The sequence below is a fragment of the Temnothorax nylanderi genome, unplaced genomic scaffold (assembly GCF_030848795.1).
Source record: "Temnothorax nylanderi isolate EJ_2023f unplaced genomic scaffold, tnyl_v1.0 TNYL_tig0095_pilon, whole genome shotgun sequence".
Classification (NCBI taxonomy): domain Eukaryota; kingdom Metazoa; phylum Arthropoda; class Insecta; order Hymenoptera; family Formicidae; genus Temnothorax; species Temnothorax nylanderi.
In genome coordinates, this window is record NW_027249157.1 from 418543 (window position 1) to 432621 (window position 14079).

General features: G+C 41.6%; 1 protein-coding gene and 1 long non-coding RNA gene across 2 annotated transcripts in view; one reads left to right on the top strand and one right to left on the bottom strand.

Moving 5' to 3' along the window:
* Tmtc2 (Transmembrane O-mannosyltransferase targeting cadherins 2) overlaps positions 1–14079 on the bottom strand; it is a 182290-nt gene that overhangs the window by 56497 nt on the left and 111714 nt on the right. The window contains exons 3-4 of the mRNA XM_071711104.1: positions 9806–10102; positions 4680–5571 (exon numbers count right to left, since the gene is read on the bottom strand). Coding sequence (XP_071567205.1) covers positions 4680–5571; positions 9806–10102 — 1189 coding nt within the window. The remainder of the gene's footprint in view (positions 1–4679; positions 5572–9805; positions 10103–14079) is intronic.
* Positions 1–14079, top strand: part of LOC139775257 (uncharacterized) — a 223731-nt gene that overhangs the window by 42550 nt on the left and 167102 nt on the right. The window lies entirely within an intron of this gene.

Below are 14079 nucleotides of genomic sequence, written 5' to 3' on the forward strand. Positions count from 1 at the left end.
TTACTAGATATACATTTTTTAACGATTAAATCTTTATATACTCTCTTTTTTTGTTTTTAATTATCTTAAATAGATAGCATTTTAAGAATAATTTCTAATTTCTATATTTATAAAATAATTTCTTAGAGATTTTAATTGTGTGTGTAAGATACATGACAGAAATATTCAACTACTTTTTCTTAATCGGCATACTTTTTACACTCAATTGCAATTGATACGTTATCGCCGTATAATCAGTGGAAATCGCAGTTAGCCGAGGGAAACGGTGCTATATATAGATACGCGTGTTAAATCAACGAGTAGACGTCAACCCGACGGCAGAGTGACTCCGCGGCCTCGGTGGTGCAAAGGGGAGAACGTACGCAGCTGTGAGGTGCAGGCTGTTGAGCAGGAAGGCGGGGTGGGCCCGCGGAAGGGATGAGAATGAGCACGGATGCATCGTCCGGCGAATACGCGAGTGTGTCGGCGCGACCTCTGAACCAACAAAATGTAAATTTATTTCTCGTAGCGGAGCAGCCTGTTAACACGGTAACACGCAATTTCTGTCGGCGCAATTAAAACGCGCTGCGACGTCCGCGTCGGCGCTGACGCCCCGGTAGTAGCGCGTTGTGTCGGCGTCAGCTCGCGTGACCGTCCGCTCTCTCGCTCTCGATCCGTCCTGTTCTTCCCCTTTGCGGGAACATTAAAAAAAATGGATGAAGATTAGGTGGGAATGGGTAGCATCCCGAGAGAAGAGACGAGATTGTCTCGTGAGACCGACGGGCAAATGCCGGGTCGCGGAATTAAGATGAGCAGCTCTGCGGGATTGTTAATTTAAAAAATGTGGGGATACACAGAAGCGAGGTTTCTTGGTCAAAATTTAATAAGCGTGTACAGTTATCTTTCATTTATCAAGTCGAATTGGGACGCGCTTCTTAAACGAGAAATTGTAACGGGAATTTTGTAATGAGAAAAGCTTGTAACGAGAATCTAACTTCTCTATATTTATATATATTAATATGAATTATTAATGATTATTAGTAATTTCTACATTAGTTTCGTTATAAAACCGATTTCATTCTAATATATTAAAATGATAAAAGTTGACGAAGTGTGACTTTAAAATGCTCGGGATTAAAGCGAGCGAGAATGCATAAATAATAAAAATGTTGAAATAATCTTAAAGATAACGTAATGCGACCGATGACGTGGAACAGATGCGCAGCGCTGATGTGCGGCACAATTAATACGAACTACTGTCCGTTAGATTAAATCGCGCAATCAATCGTTAGATTATCACGAAAGTAAATGGAGCGAATAGAGTGTAAAAAGTGGCAAAGACGGATGGCGCCCCAGAGTACGCATGTGAAGGAAGAATCGGGGTAACTTATATGGCCGATGCTCTAGTATCGAGTTTAAAAACCAAATATCCATCTGTTTTTCCCTTGTAAATTTATTCGCAAAAAGATCGTACTGTTTGTACTTTCAAGGCACTTTTTAATATACGAAATAGGAAAACGTTGCGAAATTGCTTTCAATATACTGGATATATATATATATATATATGTATAACAGCGAGAATATAGGCGGCAACAGTTGTGGAAGAGGTCAAATTAATACGGCAGGAACTCGTTGCGTCTCTCTCTCTCTCTCTCTCTCTCTCTCTCTCCTCTCTCTCTCTCTCTCTCTCTCTCTAACAATATACTCGCGTTGTATCGCGCGGATGAAACGCGTTACAGAAACGAAGCAAAAATTCTCGCCAGCAGCGAGAGAGAAGCCGGCCGTAGCAGTTACGTTCGCGGGACTGTAAGTTAAAATAATTACGAAAAAGTACACCGTGGAGGATAAGCGACGTATGAAAGTGGATAAAAGGTGAAAAAAGGTCGGGACGGATTAGAAGGATGCATTAAAGGGAGAGCTCGACGGATGAGAAGAAACGAGAAACTCACGTATGCTCTTAACGCGCGTATATGTTGGCGCGCATAAGACGTTTCCGTCAGATAGATTAAAAATATGAGATATATGCAGAGCTAGAAGAAGCGCGGGAGAGAGATAGTTAATCTTTCACTGCATTAAGCAATCGCGCACAGAGAATAATCTAATTGTAAGAGAATATAACTGTCCTCCTGCGTTTATTGGAATTATTAGATAGAATTTATTGGAATTATGAGAACTAATATTATACTCTTATTTAAAGATAAACTTGCTTAAATAAAAATATGTATAGTAAAGATTCCAATATATTTATACATAAATATTTCGGACAAAATTACTTTATAATAACTTTGTTAAAAATCACGTTAAAATTATTTTAAAATAGAAGTTTTTTTTAGAACAAAACTCTTTTTAATTCTACTTCTGTAAATCAACATTTTTTGCATGCTGCACGCAAGTACGTATCTGCGAGTCAGACTACGGATCATAAGATCCGCGAAATCGTGGAAAAGAGAAAAAGAGGGAGACAAAGCGCAGTGGAAACGGAAAAAGAAGGGTCAGACTTTTTTCTCATCGCATGCCGCGTATACATCTTTCCGATGATTTTATGGACATGGTAGGCGCATAGTTGCTCGCGTCACCGACGTATAGTTGGCAAACAAATTAAAAATTATTAAAAATTATCTTATCCAATCGTTTGGAAATCATTTGGAGATATTTGGAAAAACTTTTCAGAGAGTTTGGAAAACCATACAATAATCACAATTAATTAAAATCAATTAAGCGTATAATTAGCAGAAAGTGTCTAAAAAATATTTTTTTTAATCCAATCGCTCCAGAATCATTTGGATAAAGTGTCGATATAATTTTTATTATTTAGAAAACAACTCTATTCTAATAAAAATTAATTAAAGGCGTCCAACGGCGGGTACACTTCACGGGCTTGGAAAAATTAACGGGGAAAGAAGACCCTGTTGAGCTTGACTCTAGTCTGGCACTGTAAGGAGACATGAGAGGTGTAGCATAAGTGGGAGATGGCAACATCGCCGGTGAAATACCACTACTTTCATCGTTTCCTTACTTACTCGGTTAGGAGGAGCGCGTGCCCCGGCGGTCACGGTGTTCTAGAGCCAAGCGTGTCAGAGTGGCGTGAGGCCTCGCGGCCGATCGCCGTTAATACTCCCGCGTGATCCGATTCGAGGGACGCCAGGGTTTCGTTTTAATGTCTGCACTATAGTGTAGACATTATGTGTAGCCATGTATGCCATGGCTCGGTGTTTGGATAACTTTATGGGACCAGTATAACATGCAGCGTCAATGAAACTAGAAGTTGCATTGTTAGATAATAAAGATATGGAAGGTGTTGAAGATGTTGTTGATTGACAATTTGTTGCATTGACGCTGCTTGTTATACTGGTCCCATAAAGTTATCCAAACACCGAGCCATGGCATACATGGCTACACATAATGTCTACACTATAGTGCAGACATTAAAACGAAACCCTGGAGTCCCTCGAATCGGATCACGCGGGAGTATTAACGGCGATCGGCCGCGAGGCCTCACGCCACTCTGACACGCTTGGCTCTAGAACACCGTGACCGCCGGGGCACGCGCTCCTCCTAACCGAGTAAGTAAGGAAACGATGAAAGTAGTGGTATTTCACCGGCGATGTTGCCATCTTCCACTTATGCTACACCTCTCATGTCTCCTTACAGTGCCAGACTAGAGTCAAGCTCAACAGGGTCTTCTTTCCCCGTTAATTTTTCCAAGCCCGTGAAGCATACCCGCCGTTGGACGCCTTTAATTAATTTTTATTAGAATAGAGTTGTTTTCTAAATAATAAAAATTATATCGACACTTTATCCAAATAATTTTGGAGCGATTGGATTAAAAAAAAATATTTTTTAGACACTTTCTGCTAATTATACGCTTAATTGATTTTAATTAATTGTGATTATTGTATGGTTTTCCAAATTCTGAAAAGTTTTTTCCAAATATCTCCAAATGATTTCCAAACGATTGGATAAGATAATTTTCAATAATTTTTAATTTGTTTGCCAACTATACGTCGGTGCTCGCGTCGAGGTGTAAGATGAACAGACGGGATAACACATGCCCGTGCGTCGGTGCCACAATGGCTCCTGGCGTTACAACGAGAAAACAGGCGGCGCGCGATATCCGTCGGCACCGTCGGCTGGCAGGGAATTTCACTTTTACATGGTCGTATATTTCGCTGCGGTGACGCGCCTATCGGGCTTCGATCAACGCGCAATGGCTTTTTATTATTAACGCGCGCGGCACGTTTTACTATCTTTATGTCTTTAATCCGTCCGGCGAGGCGGTAACGCACGGAACACCGGTTGTTCTCCTCCATTTTTTTTATGACACTTCGTGTATAAAGAGTGACACTCTCATAGATATTGTATGCATTTAAGGGCTCGTAGTCAACGACGGAATGGTCACAGCTGATAAAAATGTCACCGATGTTGACGATATTTCATGAGATATATATCGAGACGACGTTGGGCCCTGCGGTATATGATCGCGTGGTCGTTAAAAAAATACATTATTCAGCAAAAGATGGGAGTTTTTAAGTGGTTACTCTACTTGATGAGAAAACTGTCAGATACACTTTGATATCTGTTCTTCTTTACTCGTCATCTTTTCCTTTTTGTTTATTATTCTACAATATATGTATATACGTATGTACAAATTCAATTATTCTTCTTCCATATTTGTCCTTAAACTTCAATTAATCGCTTACCTTTCGGAGGATTGACGTGCAGCGCGGACCTGTACAAGCTCTCCTCGTCCCTCCAATCGGCATTCCTCACGAGCGTTTTCGCCGACATGACGCCGATGAGAATCGCCGTTCCCAGCAGCACCGCTCTGCCGCGCGTCCTGGACCCGTTTCTCCTCGCTATCCGGTAGCATCCCGACACCGCGGCGCCGACCACCAAACATGCGCCCACGCTGGGCAGGTACAGTATCCTCTCGGCTATAACGAAGCCCACGTAGAAGAATAGATTGCTCGCCGGCAGGAACGGGAGCACAAGGAAGCCCAGGGAGACGGCGAGGGCGGTGGCCGCGGTTTGTCGGCCGCCGACGTTAACGCCGTTCACGCCGCCGTTGCTGTTCGGCCTCTTGGCACAGTGACAATCGCCGAGCGGACTGTTATTATTGTTGTTGGCCGCGCGACAGCCGTCCGTGTGGCAGCCGCCGGTGCGCCTGCCGGCGCACACCGGACACCTGGACGACGCCGATCGTGGATACGCTTGCTGGAGCAGGCCCGTCGTCGAGTCTCGACGTGGTCGTCGCAGACCCCTGGCGGCCCAGAACGCCGCGCCGATCAGGACGGCGTACAGGCACACGGACTCGAGATTCCGCGGGTCCCACGGGCTCGTTATGCGCGGCACGGCGTCCATCGACCAGTCGAAGCTCAGCGTGCTCGGGCAGAGCAGCATTCTCGCGCTGGCCGCCGGCAGATACAGGAACGTCAGGCCGCGCGTCAGCCGCGACGGATGCCGCGCCGTCGGATTGTCCGCGCTTGCGAACTCCGGCCTGCTCCCCGCGAGCCTGAGCCGGCCCAGGGCGAGCAGCGCGAGACCGCCTGACAGAATGCCGACGCTGCGACCCCGAGTGAATCCGCAGTTACCCTGAAATCCAACGGATGACGGGTATGGCATTACTCGTATAGCTCATTGTGCCGCGTCGTGTTTGGAGTTTCGGTTAAACTAGGTCAGACGTTGCGCACGCAACAGACACGTGTCGGTGTGCGCTATTAGAAACTATTTAATCTGTTGGGATTCGCAACCGCTAAAATCAAACTTTTAAATTCTATCATCTTGATAGTTATTACATCACAGATTTCAACTAAATTACTCTATATATGTGTATATAAAATATGAGTAGTTTTTTAGATGGATGTTTATAGATGCGATCGGCTCAACACACTTTTTTTCGCCGTAATAAAGAGAATAGGTGTCATAGATTTAAAACGCGTAACTACGAGATAGCATGCAAGCGCGTACTCTGTGTCGCGACACATGTGCGCGAGCGTGATACATGCATTGGTCGCGCGAGTGTATATACACAGAAATAATAAAAGTACCGTAGACATGTATTACGAGGTATCTCGGGAAATATGATACTGTAATAACGCGGCGCGACGGTATTCCTGTTGTCAGTTCATCGGTTATACGTTGTTTCCGTATTGTATGCTGCGTTCGTGCTCTTTTTTTTCTCATGGATAAGCAGAAAAGGGAAAAGGGGCGAATTGGAAGTATGAAAGTCTTCACACAGTCGCCGAGGCGATGTTTACCTCGGTGAACGCGGCATTGCATCCGACCGGAAGATAGTTTCGGTTGGATGGAAAGGAGAAAATCGTTTGTGTATCCGACGAATCGGTGAACAAGACTGGTCTCGCTATACAATGCTCGTTTTGACGAAACGCGAAGGGATAACAGACGCTCTACCGCGTCCTTCGTCGTTCGCGATGGACAAACAAAATGTTAGTTAAGAATGGCAGAACGGGTACTTATGTTACGAAAAATCCGTTTTTAACGGAATTATAAAGCAAACGTAATTTTAATTTAAGTGCCTAATTATGTCATTGTCAAAAAATAAAGGTAAGTTTTAAAAAATCAATTAGAAAATTATAGCAATTAAAATCATTGAATAGTCATTGAATAACCGATATATTTATTCGAGATTTTTGCAACCTGATATTTTATCAGATAACCGAGATTTATCATTATAAACTCTCACAAGATGGAAAATATAGGAATACAGGAACACGTTCTCTAGATTATATTATTAGATTATATTGAACTATACGAAATTCGTGCGAAGAGTCTTAATGAAATTTCCGTCCGCAGTAACCGCGGCTGGAAACGCGATTCGAAAGTTACACAGACAGTCGGATCAGGCTGAAATAATAGTTTGCGGTGAATTTATAATTCACGTTAAGCACGATTACGCTCTTCGCCGTGCGCAGAGACACTCGTCTCGTATCTCAGACTGAAATGGGAACTGGCGCAAAGTATGCCACAAAGTTCGTTAAAAAAGTTAGCTGACGCGAAATTGAATGCAACATCGTCGTGTTTAAGGACGGTGTCGCGCGCGCGCGGGCGCGCGTTTTACTGCACATTGCTTCCGGTACGCCTTATTACTTCGCATTACCCTTTCTCTGTTCGACTCCACTCCTCCCTTTCTCTATTCCAATTTTGTATTATTCCGAAGTTTCTTGCGCGCCGCGAGTTCGCAAAAGAGAAGAGACACTACACGGGAAGATTTGTCGAGGCCGTGAATAGTTTAAAGCTTGCCTTAATAAACGAACGATACGTCGCGCTTCGTGCAAACTTCCGGCAAGTTCGTTACAACCGTAAGATGTAATTTTCCGGACGATGCGAGCGGGTTACGACTTACGACGAGGCTGCATTCGCGCGGCGTTAGTGGCTCCGTAACCGCTAATTCCGGACCGAAACTTTTGCTATAAAGACTTTCTGTGACAGCGACAATTATCCGTATTACGTACAATAAGGCGCTCTGCATGTTTCGCAAAGACAGTGTAACATTACGCGGTTAAATGTTAATTTATTCGGGGACAACCGTCCTGAGAAATCGATCGTTAAACGTCTGGAAAGTTTCCGGTGACGAATCTTCTTTTATTCTGCTTGATCAATCGTGTTATCCATTCCGAGAGAATTGACATTAATCGTTCTATGATTTAATAAACAATAAAAGACATTCGCGTACGTTATATATGAAATGAAATGTTATCGAACGCGCGGTAAACTCGCTATTGGCTTATGTTAAATTTAAATGCTGCTTTTATTTCTTAAAAAAAAAACCGTGATCGCGCATTTAAATTCCAAATGTTTCGATAATCCGAATACGTTCTTGCATCCGGATAAACTGGAATTAGTTTAGATTATCGAGGTTGCGCCATAATTGCCGTAATTCCGTCACTTATCGCGGATTTTCTGTTTCGCGACGATATTGTTTTATTTCCGATAAAACGGCCAACACGAAGCATCCAAAAGGAAACAAACGTCACAGAGCCGGATTTAACGTCACGGCGATATTTCACGAGGAGATATTCAGCCGGCCGTTCGATACTCTCTCGCTGAATCGATAATCTGAAAACCAGATTTTTCCAATTACTTCGCGATCGTTCCGGACAGTTCGATCGTAACTTAATAAATTTCCGCTCTCCGCCCTTCGCGCGCTTTCCGCGTCCATCCTCTCGGTTCTAGTTCTCATCTGCCGAACGTCACGTCTCGTTTGTCTCCCCGGATCTCGTTGCAGCTTCCGCCGTTCCACGCATATTTCCGCGCGGCCGGAATGGCGACAAAGCGAGCAGAAAACGAGAAAGAGTAAGTACCATTGCTAACGCCGGTGATGTTTCCGCTGTCGAATAGCGAGGCATTTCCGTTTTGGATTTCGCACGAAAAAGCTGCAATCTTCTTTTAACAATTATGTGTCGCGCTACGTTGGGTTTTGTACTATAAAAGATAATAATTTAAAAAATTAGAAAGAATTAAAATTGTTATTTGACACAAAAAATGTACGATTCAAAATTTCTGAAGAAAAATTCTCTGCTAGCACTTTAATCCGCCATTGAAGCATATCGCACTCGACTACAGATTTTCATGGAAAACGGTGCGAACGATTTACGCTCGATGGTGGATACCTTGAGCTGGGCGAAAAGGGGGAGGAAGCCGCAGAGGGATGCACACAGCCGACGCGGCGCGAGCGCGAGGACGAGAGGAAATATAATAAGAAGAGAAATATAAATGGGGAAAAGGGGAAGGGGTGGCAAACGAAAAGAACGAAAAAGACGTGTAGAGGCCTCAGAGGCGTTTGGAGGGATGTCGGAAAATGCGAACGATCCTCTTGGCACCCCTCCAACCGCGGCGTAGATAGGGGGAGAGAAACGGGCGCACGTCATGCATCACGCGAGGCGTCCGGTGCATCCAGCGCATCCGGATGCACCGTGCGCGAAAGGAGATGGCGGCGAATGGGGGTTTTGGGGATTGCGAGGAGGGAAGAGGGTTGCAGGGTGTGAGTGACGACAGTAGGCATGGCACCTAAACGCGGAGGCTGGAGATGGGCGGCTTACCGTGTGTGTGCGCGCATCAGTTCGCTGTCTTCGCCAGAATGCAGGCAAGATGCGGCGCATTGCAACGGCACTGCGTTATCAGTTACACGCTTCCCCGAGCCCGTATGTGCGCACGCGGTATGCCTGTCTTCCGCCTTGTTTCCCTGTCGAAACTTTCACGCTCCACGAAATGAGACGCGCGAATAAACGACGACGCGGCGCGGCGCGGCGCGGCGCGGCGGCGTTCTCGCGCGGAAATCGTGCGGCGCGTCCGCAAACTGATATCGATTCGCGAAATCCCGTTCTATCCTGATGGTAGTTCTATCGAAGACCATCAAGTTCCAAGCAGTCTTGTATAGTTTGAGATACCTTTATCTGTACTTTGCTGGCACTTTTAAATGCGCTTAGTTAAACTTAATATCTTGTATATAGGTATCATGTACCCCAAGTGTTCATATTGTATGATTATCATTGTGACGAGCAAAGTAATGGTGTATAAAACTTTCCTGGTATTTGTTTTAATCTGCCATTCTTATACAATTAATACGATAATCTTGCGGTTGTACGTAACTCATTGTCAGAGCGAATCCATTAAACATTATTGAAAGAATTCAGAGCAAGAGTGAGCAAGATTCGTAATTTTTTATAACGACAATTTCACATTTATAATGTGAAATCTTAAATTACTTCATCTCTCGCTCTGAGTGTCTGATTCAGCTGTCGCAAACCGAGCTCTTCACAATGGAAATACTCGATACTGCTGAACTAGATAATATCGTGCCACTTACCTTTCGACTTGGCTCGCCTCGACAGAGTTCCCACAGAAGGCAGAGAGCCAGGGACGATATGCCCGTTTCCTTGGCGAGGGTGGCCAACGTTGACGACACCAGGGCCAGCAGCAGAGGAAACGGCGATCTCGTGCGATTACAATGGGCTGAGTACGTCAGGAAAGATGTCAAGGTCAGGAAACAGGCAAGAAGGTCGGCACGTCCGACTATACCGGCCACAGTTTCACTGTGAATGGGATGGACCGCAAACAGGAAACCCGTGATTGCGTGCGCGAGATTGCTCCTTCCTGGTAGAACCTGCGGAGTGTAATTGCGGATATCTCGTAAGGTACACATGTAAATGTCTTGCGAGGTGATCCCTTCGACTGACGGGAGTGGGGCAGATTAGCTCCAACGTTAATTGACTCCACTCCGCCGCGAGAATTGTGCTTGATCAGATCGATTTAATTATATATCAGGCAAATGGTCAACAATAATAATAGCAATTTGTCCGAGACATTAGAAATTGGAATTTATAATTTTATGACACGCGGATTTATTTTATGTCAAGATTTTAATGAAGAACATTCTAATTAGCTACAATTTATTTTGTTATAATAATTTAATATGTATTGAGAGACGTCGAATTAATACCGAGACATTAACGAGAAAGTAAAACGATTAAAGACAATCATGTTTATTCACAATAAAAAGAAATAATTGAAACATATGGAGAAATATTTTGGTCAAAATATGAAAAGGAATATCATATGTAAAGATGCAGAGGAATACACAATTTGCAGTTTTATGCACGACGCTTGGTAATCGTCGGCAGCAGTCATTGACGAGGGTTATTCGAAAATTATACGATCCGATGCACATTTGCAATAAGGGGATAAAGGGTAACGGCGAGACGGACGGAATTCCGAGCAGGGAAATTGTATAAATGTCGTATTTTTTCAACGCGCCAGCAGAAAATCGAAGGTGGCGACGAAATGGTACGGAAGGAAAATAGATCGGAATCGAGAACGTGGAAACACCGCGACGCGGCGAGACGCCTTACTGGAAATATTAACAGCATGCATAACTCAAAACGCTGCTCTCGAAGTACGAGAAGTACTTTCATTAATACACTTAGACGCAGTTAATTAGCGCGACAGTTTCATTATACGAGAAAGTGCTGTGTGTATTAAATTAAAGCGGCTCCTCGTACTTGCCACTTCCTCACGCTCATAATAACGCGCTAAAACGATTTGAGTTGCTAATGAACTTATAAAACGGTATGCAACTTGGATATTACTGCTTATTTTCACGATTCCAAGAAATGTGCTAATTGTAAGTACCCTCACACCCCGATCACTCTCCGCGCTCATCCACGTGTAACGTTCGTTCTCGACTGAGGGATATATTTCGCTGCAGGCAAGTGACGTAATATAATCGTTATTATCAACTGTTATTACTTTACTCGAGAGTCCAATCTAATAATGTAATGATAAAAACGCTTTCTGCGCTCACTTTTGACGTCAATATGAAATATGACAATAGTCACGAAACTCGTCACGCGCGCAATGAATTTCGCGTGAGACAAATTTGAAAATTGCTCCGGCAATTTTACATGCGAATTCTTGACGTAAAAATATTGCTTGTCAACCCGAATATCATCACATTACGTCGATATCATCGTCAAATACCTCAGTTGCAAAAAATAGTCAGCGCGATGCTCGCAATATTCCATCACACGCGCGATATACGAAATCAACTTCTGAAAATTGACCTATTTTTCGTTTTCATTTTGTTATTTACGAACAAAAGGAAATAGAACAAAATATTATACAGTAAACATTTCTTTTAAGTAATGAGATTTATCGATTAGAAAACTTGTCAATTGTTTAAAGAATTATAAAAAAATGTATGAACGAAAGTAGGAGGAATTTAGATATTCTCAATATTCTTATATTTTCAACATTTAGAATATTTCACGAGTAATAATATATTAATTCATGTTTTACTTAACTTTGTTTATTTATATATGAAATCATATAAAATTTTATTAACGTATAAATACACATAAATAAATAAAGCGAGCGTTACGTAAATGTATTAAAGCGATATAAACGTAAATAAATAAACATGTGAATATAAATATAAATATTTGTATTTATATAATTTTATATAGGTGAATAAAGTTATGTATAAAATATACGTATTAACGTATTATAAATGCATTTGCTGATGCAAAAGAAAAAATGTAAATTTGCTCCTGACAGAAAAAATTTTTAAATACAAAAAGATACAATGGCTCAGAATTGTTTGTCGATTTGTTGATTTAAAGAAGATGGAGAATTAAAATAGTTTTTTGCATTTTTATATTTATAATCTAATTTTGTATTTTTGTATTTTTGGATTTATTACTATATATCTGTCAATTTAACATTCCACGATCTCTTCTTTCGATGACTTTATCTCAATTTTTTCTTTCTTATTTTATAAAAAAAAACAACAAAATCCGTTATCAAATATAGAAATTCGTAAATTCGTTAAAATGACTCGTTAGTATATACTGACTAATATTATGTTTGCCACTGACCGCCACAAACCCGTCCACACAGTAAACTTTAGGTTTACTGTTTTCCTTTTGTGATCTTATCGTTCCTAGAACAAACTTATAACAAACTACTCGCAAACAGCAACCGAACAAATGAAAAATAACAACCGATCGCGAACTGTTTATTAACAATTTGCAAATGTTAATAAGCACTTCACAATCGGTTGTTATTTTTCATTTGTTCGGTTGCTGTTTGCGAGCAGTTTGTTACAAGTTCGCTGTAGGAGTGGCAAGATCAAAAGGAAAGCCAAAGTCAACACTAGCATAGACATCATGTTCAATTTTTGCAAATGAGAGAATTAATCGTGAATTTTTTACACGCATTATTAACAGATCGAGTAAGGTTTGCGAACAATTCGCCAACACAATTCGTGAAATGTTTTCCGGCAAATATGCACCTTAAATAAAATATGAGTAGCGTTTTGGCCGTTTCGCACTTGCACGTGAAAATACTACCTACAATATTGCCTACCAATGTGAGTATCCTTACAGTTTCGGGATAAATATTATCATATTAAACGTCTCGGCTACGCAGAAAATTAAACCACGCGATATCAGCTTGCTAGTACTATACGTGGCGCAGTTCGAACAAGTAAACAGTACGGACGATACGACTCAATAAACACGTTATTTTTACGAACGGCAGTTCACAAGAAATAAACCGCATCGTTTACGAATGTCGAAAAATAAGCTTAATCTTGATGGAATCTGCCAAATCTCTGCGTTACGCTTTGCTGCTGCTTCGTATCTAGGTACATGCGAACTATTGACATGAAAATTGTCTGTCGATGTGAAAATTCCTAAATATATTGCGGCAAATATTACTACCAAATATTTTAACTACGCGAAAAATTAGACCACGCAATGTCAGCTTAGTGTCACGTGTAATGCAGTTCGAGCGAGTAAACAGTACGAACATTAAAAATACATTTGCATTAATAAGTTATTTCGTGAACGGCAACTCGCGGAAAACCAATCATGTCGTTCATAAGTTACGAATGTCGGAGAATAAGCCTAATTCCGGTGGAATCTGCTCATTTTCTGCATCATGTTTCTCTGTTGTTTCACATTTATACGCGGATCACGTGAAAATTGCCAATTTGAGTATCCTTAAGTATTGTAGCACATGTTATTACCGAATATTTCAGTTACGCAGAAAATTAGTCCGCACGCAATATCAGTTTAATATCACACATAACACAGTTCAAGCGAATATATCTCCATAAACGGATTATTCTCGGAAACAGCAGCTCGCGGAAAAGCGACCGCGTGTACATACAAAGTGTTATACGAATATTGAAGAATATTGGTAGAATCTGTTCATTCTCCGCATTACGTTTCTCTGGCGCCAATGATTTCGCTCTATTCGTTTAATTCGTTTTCAAACTTATTCGAAGACTGTTTACTGAAACTTTTGGTACATTTCCTAATTCGTTCAAAACTTTATCAGAGTTACGTATGTATATACATACCAAGTTGACCAACATATTTTTTATATAATTCAATTAAAGTATGATTAAGTTTGTAATGTACTTTAGAGAGCGCATGTGTGTGTGTGTACAGCTGAGTCTTATTTGAATTAGCATACATATAATTAACTTTGATTTAAATTAGTGTAACTGTTATAATTGAACTTGACGTAATTTATTGCACGTATAATTAAATTGTACTTTACGTGGCTCTTCAAAGC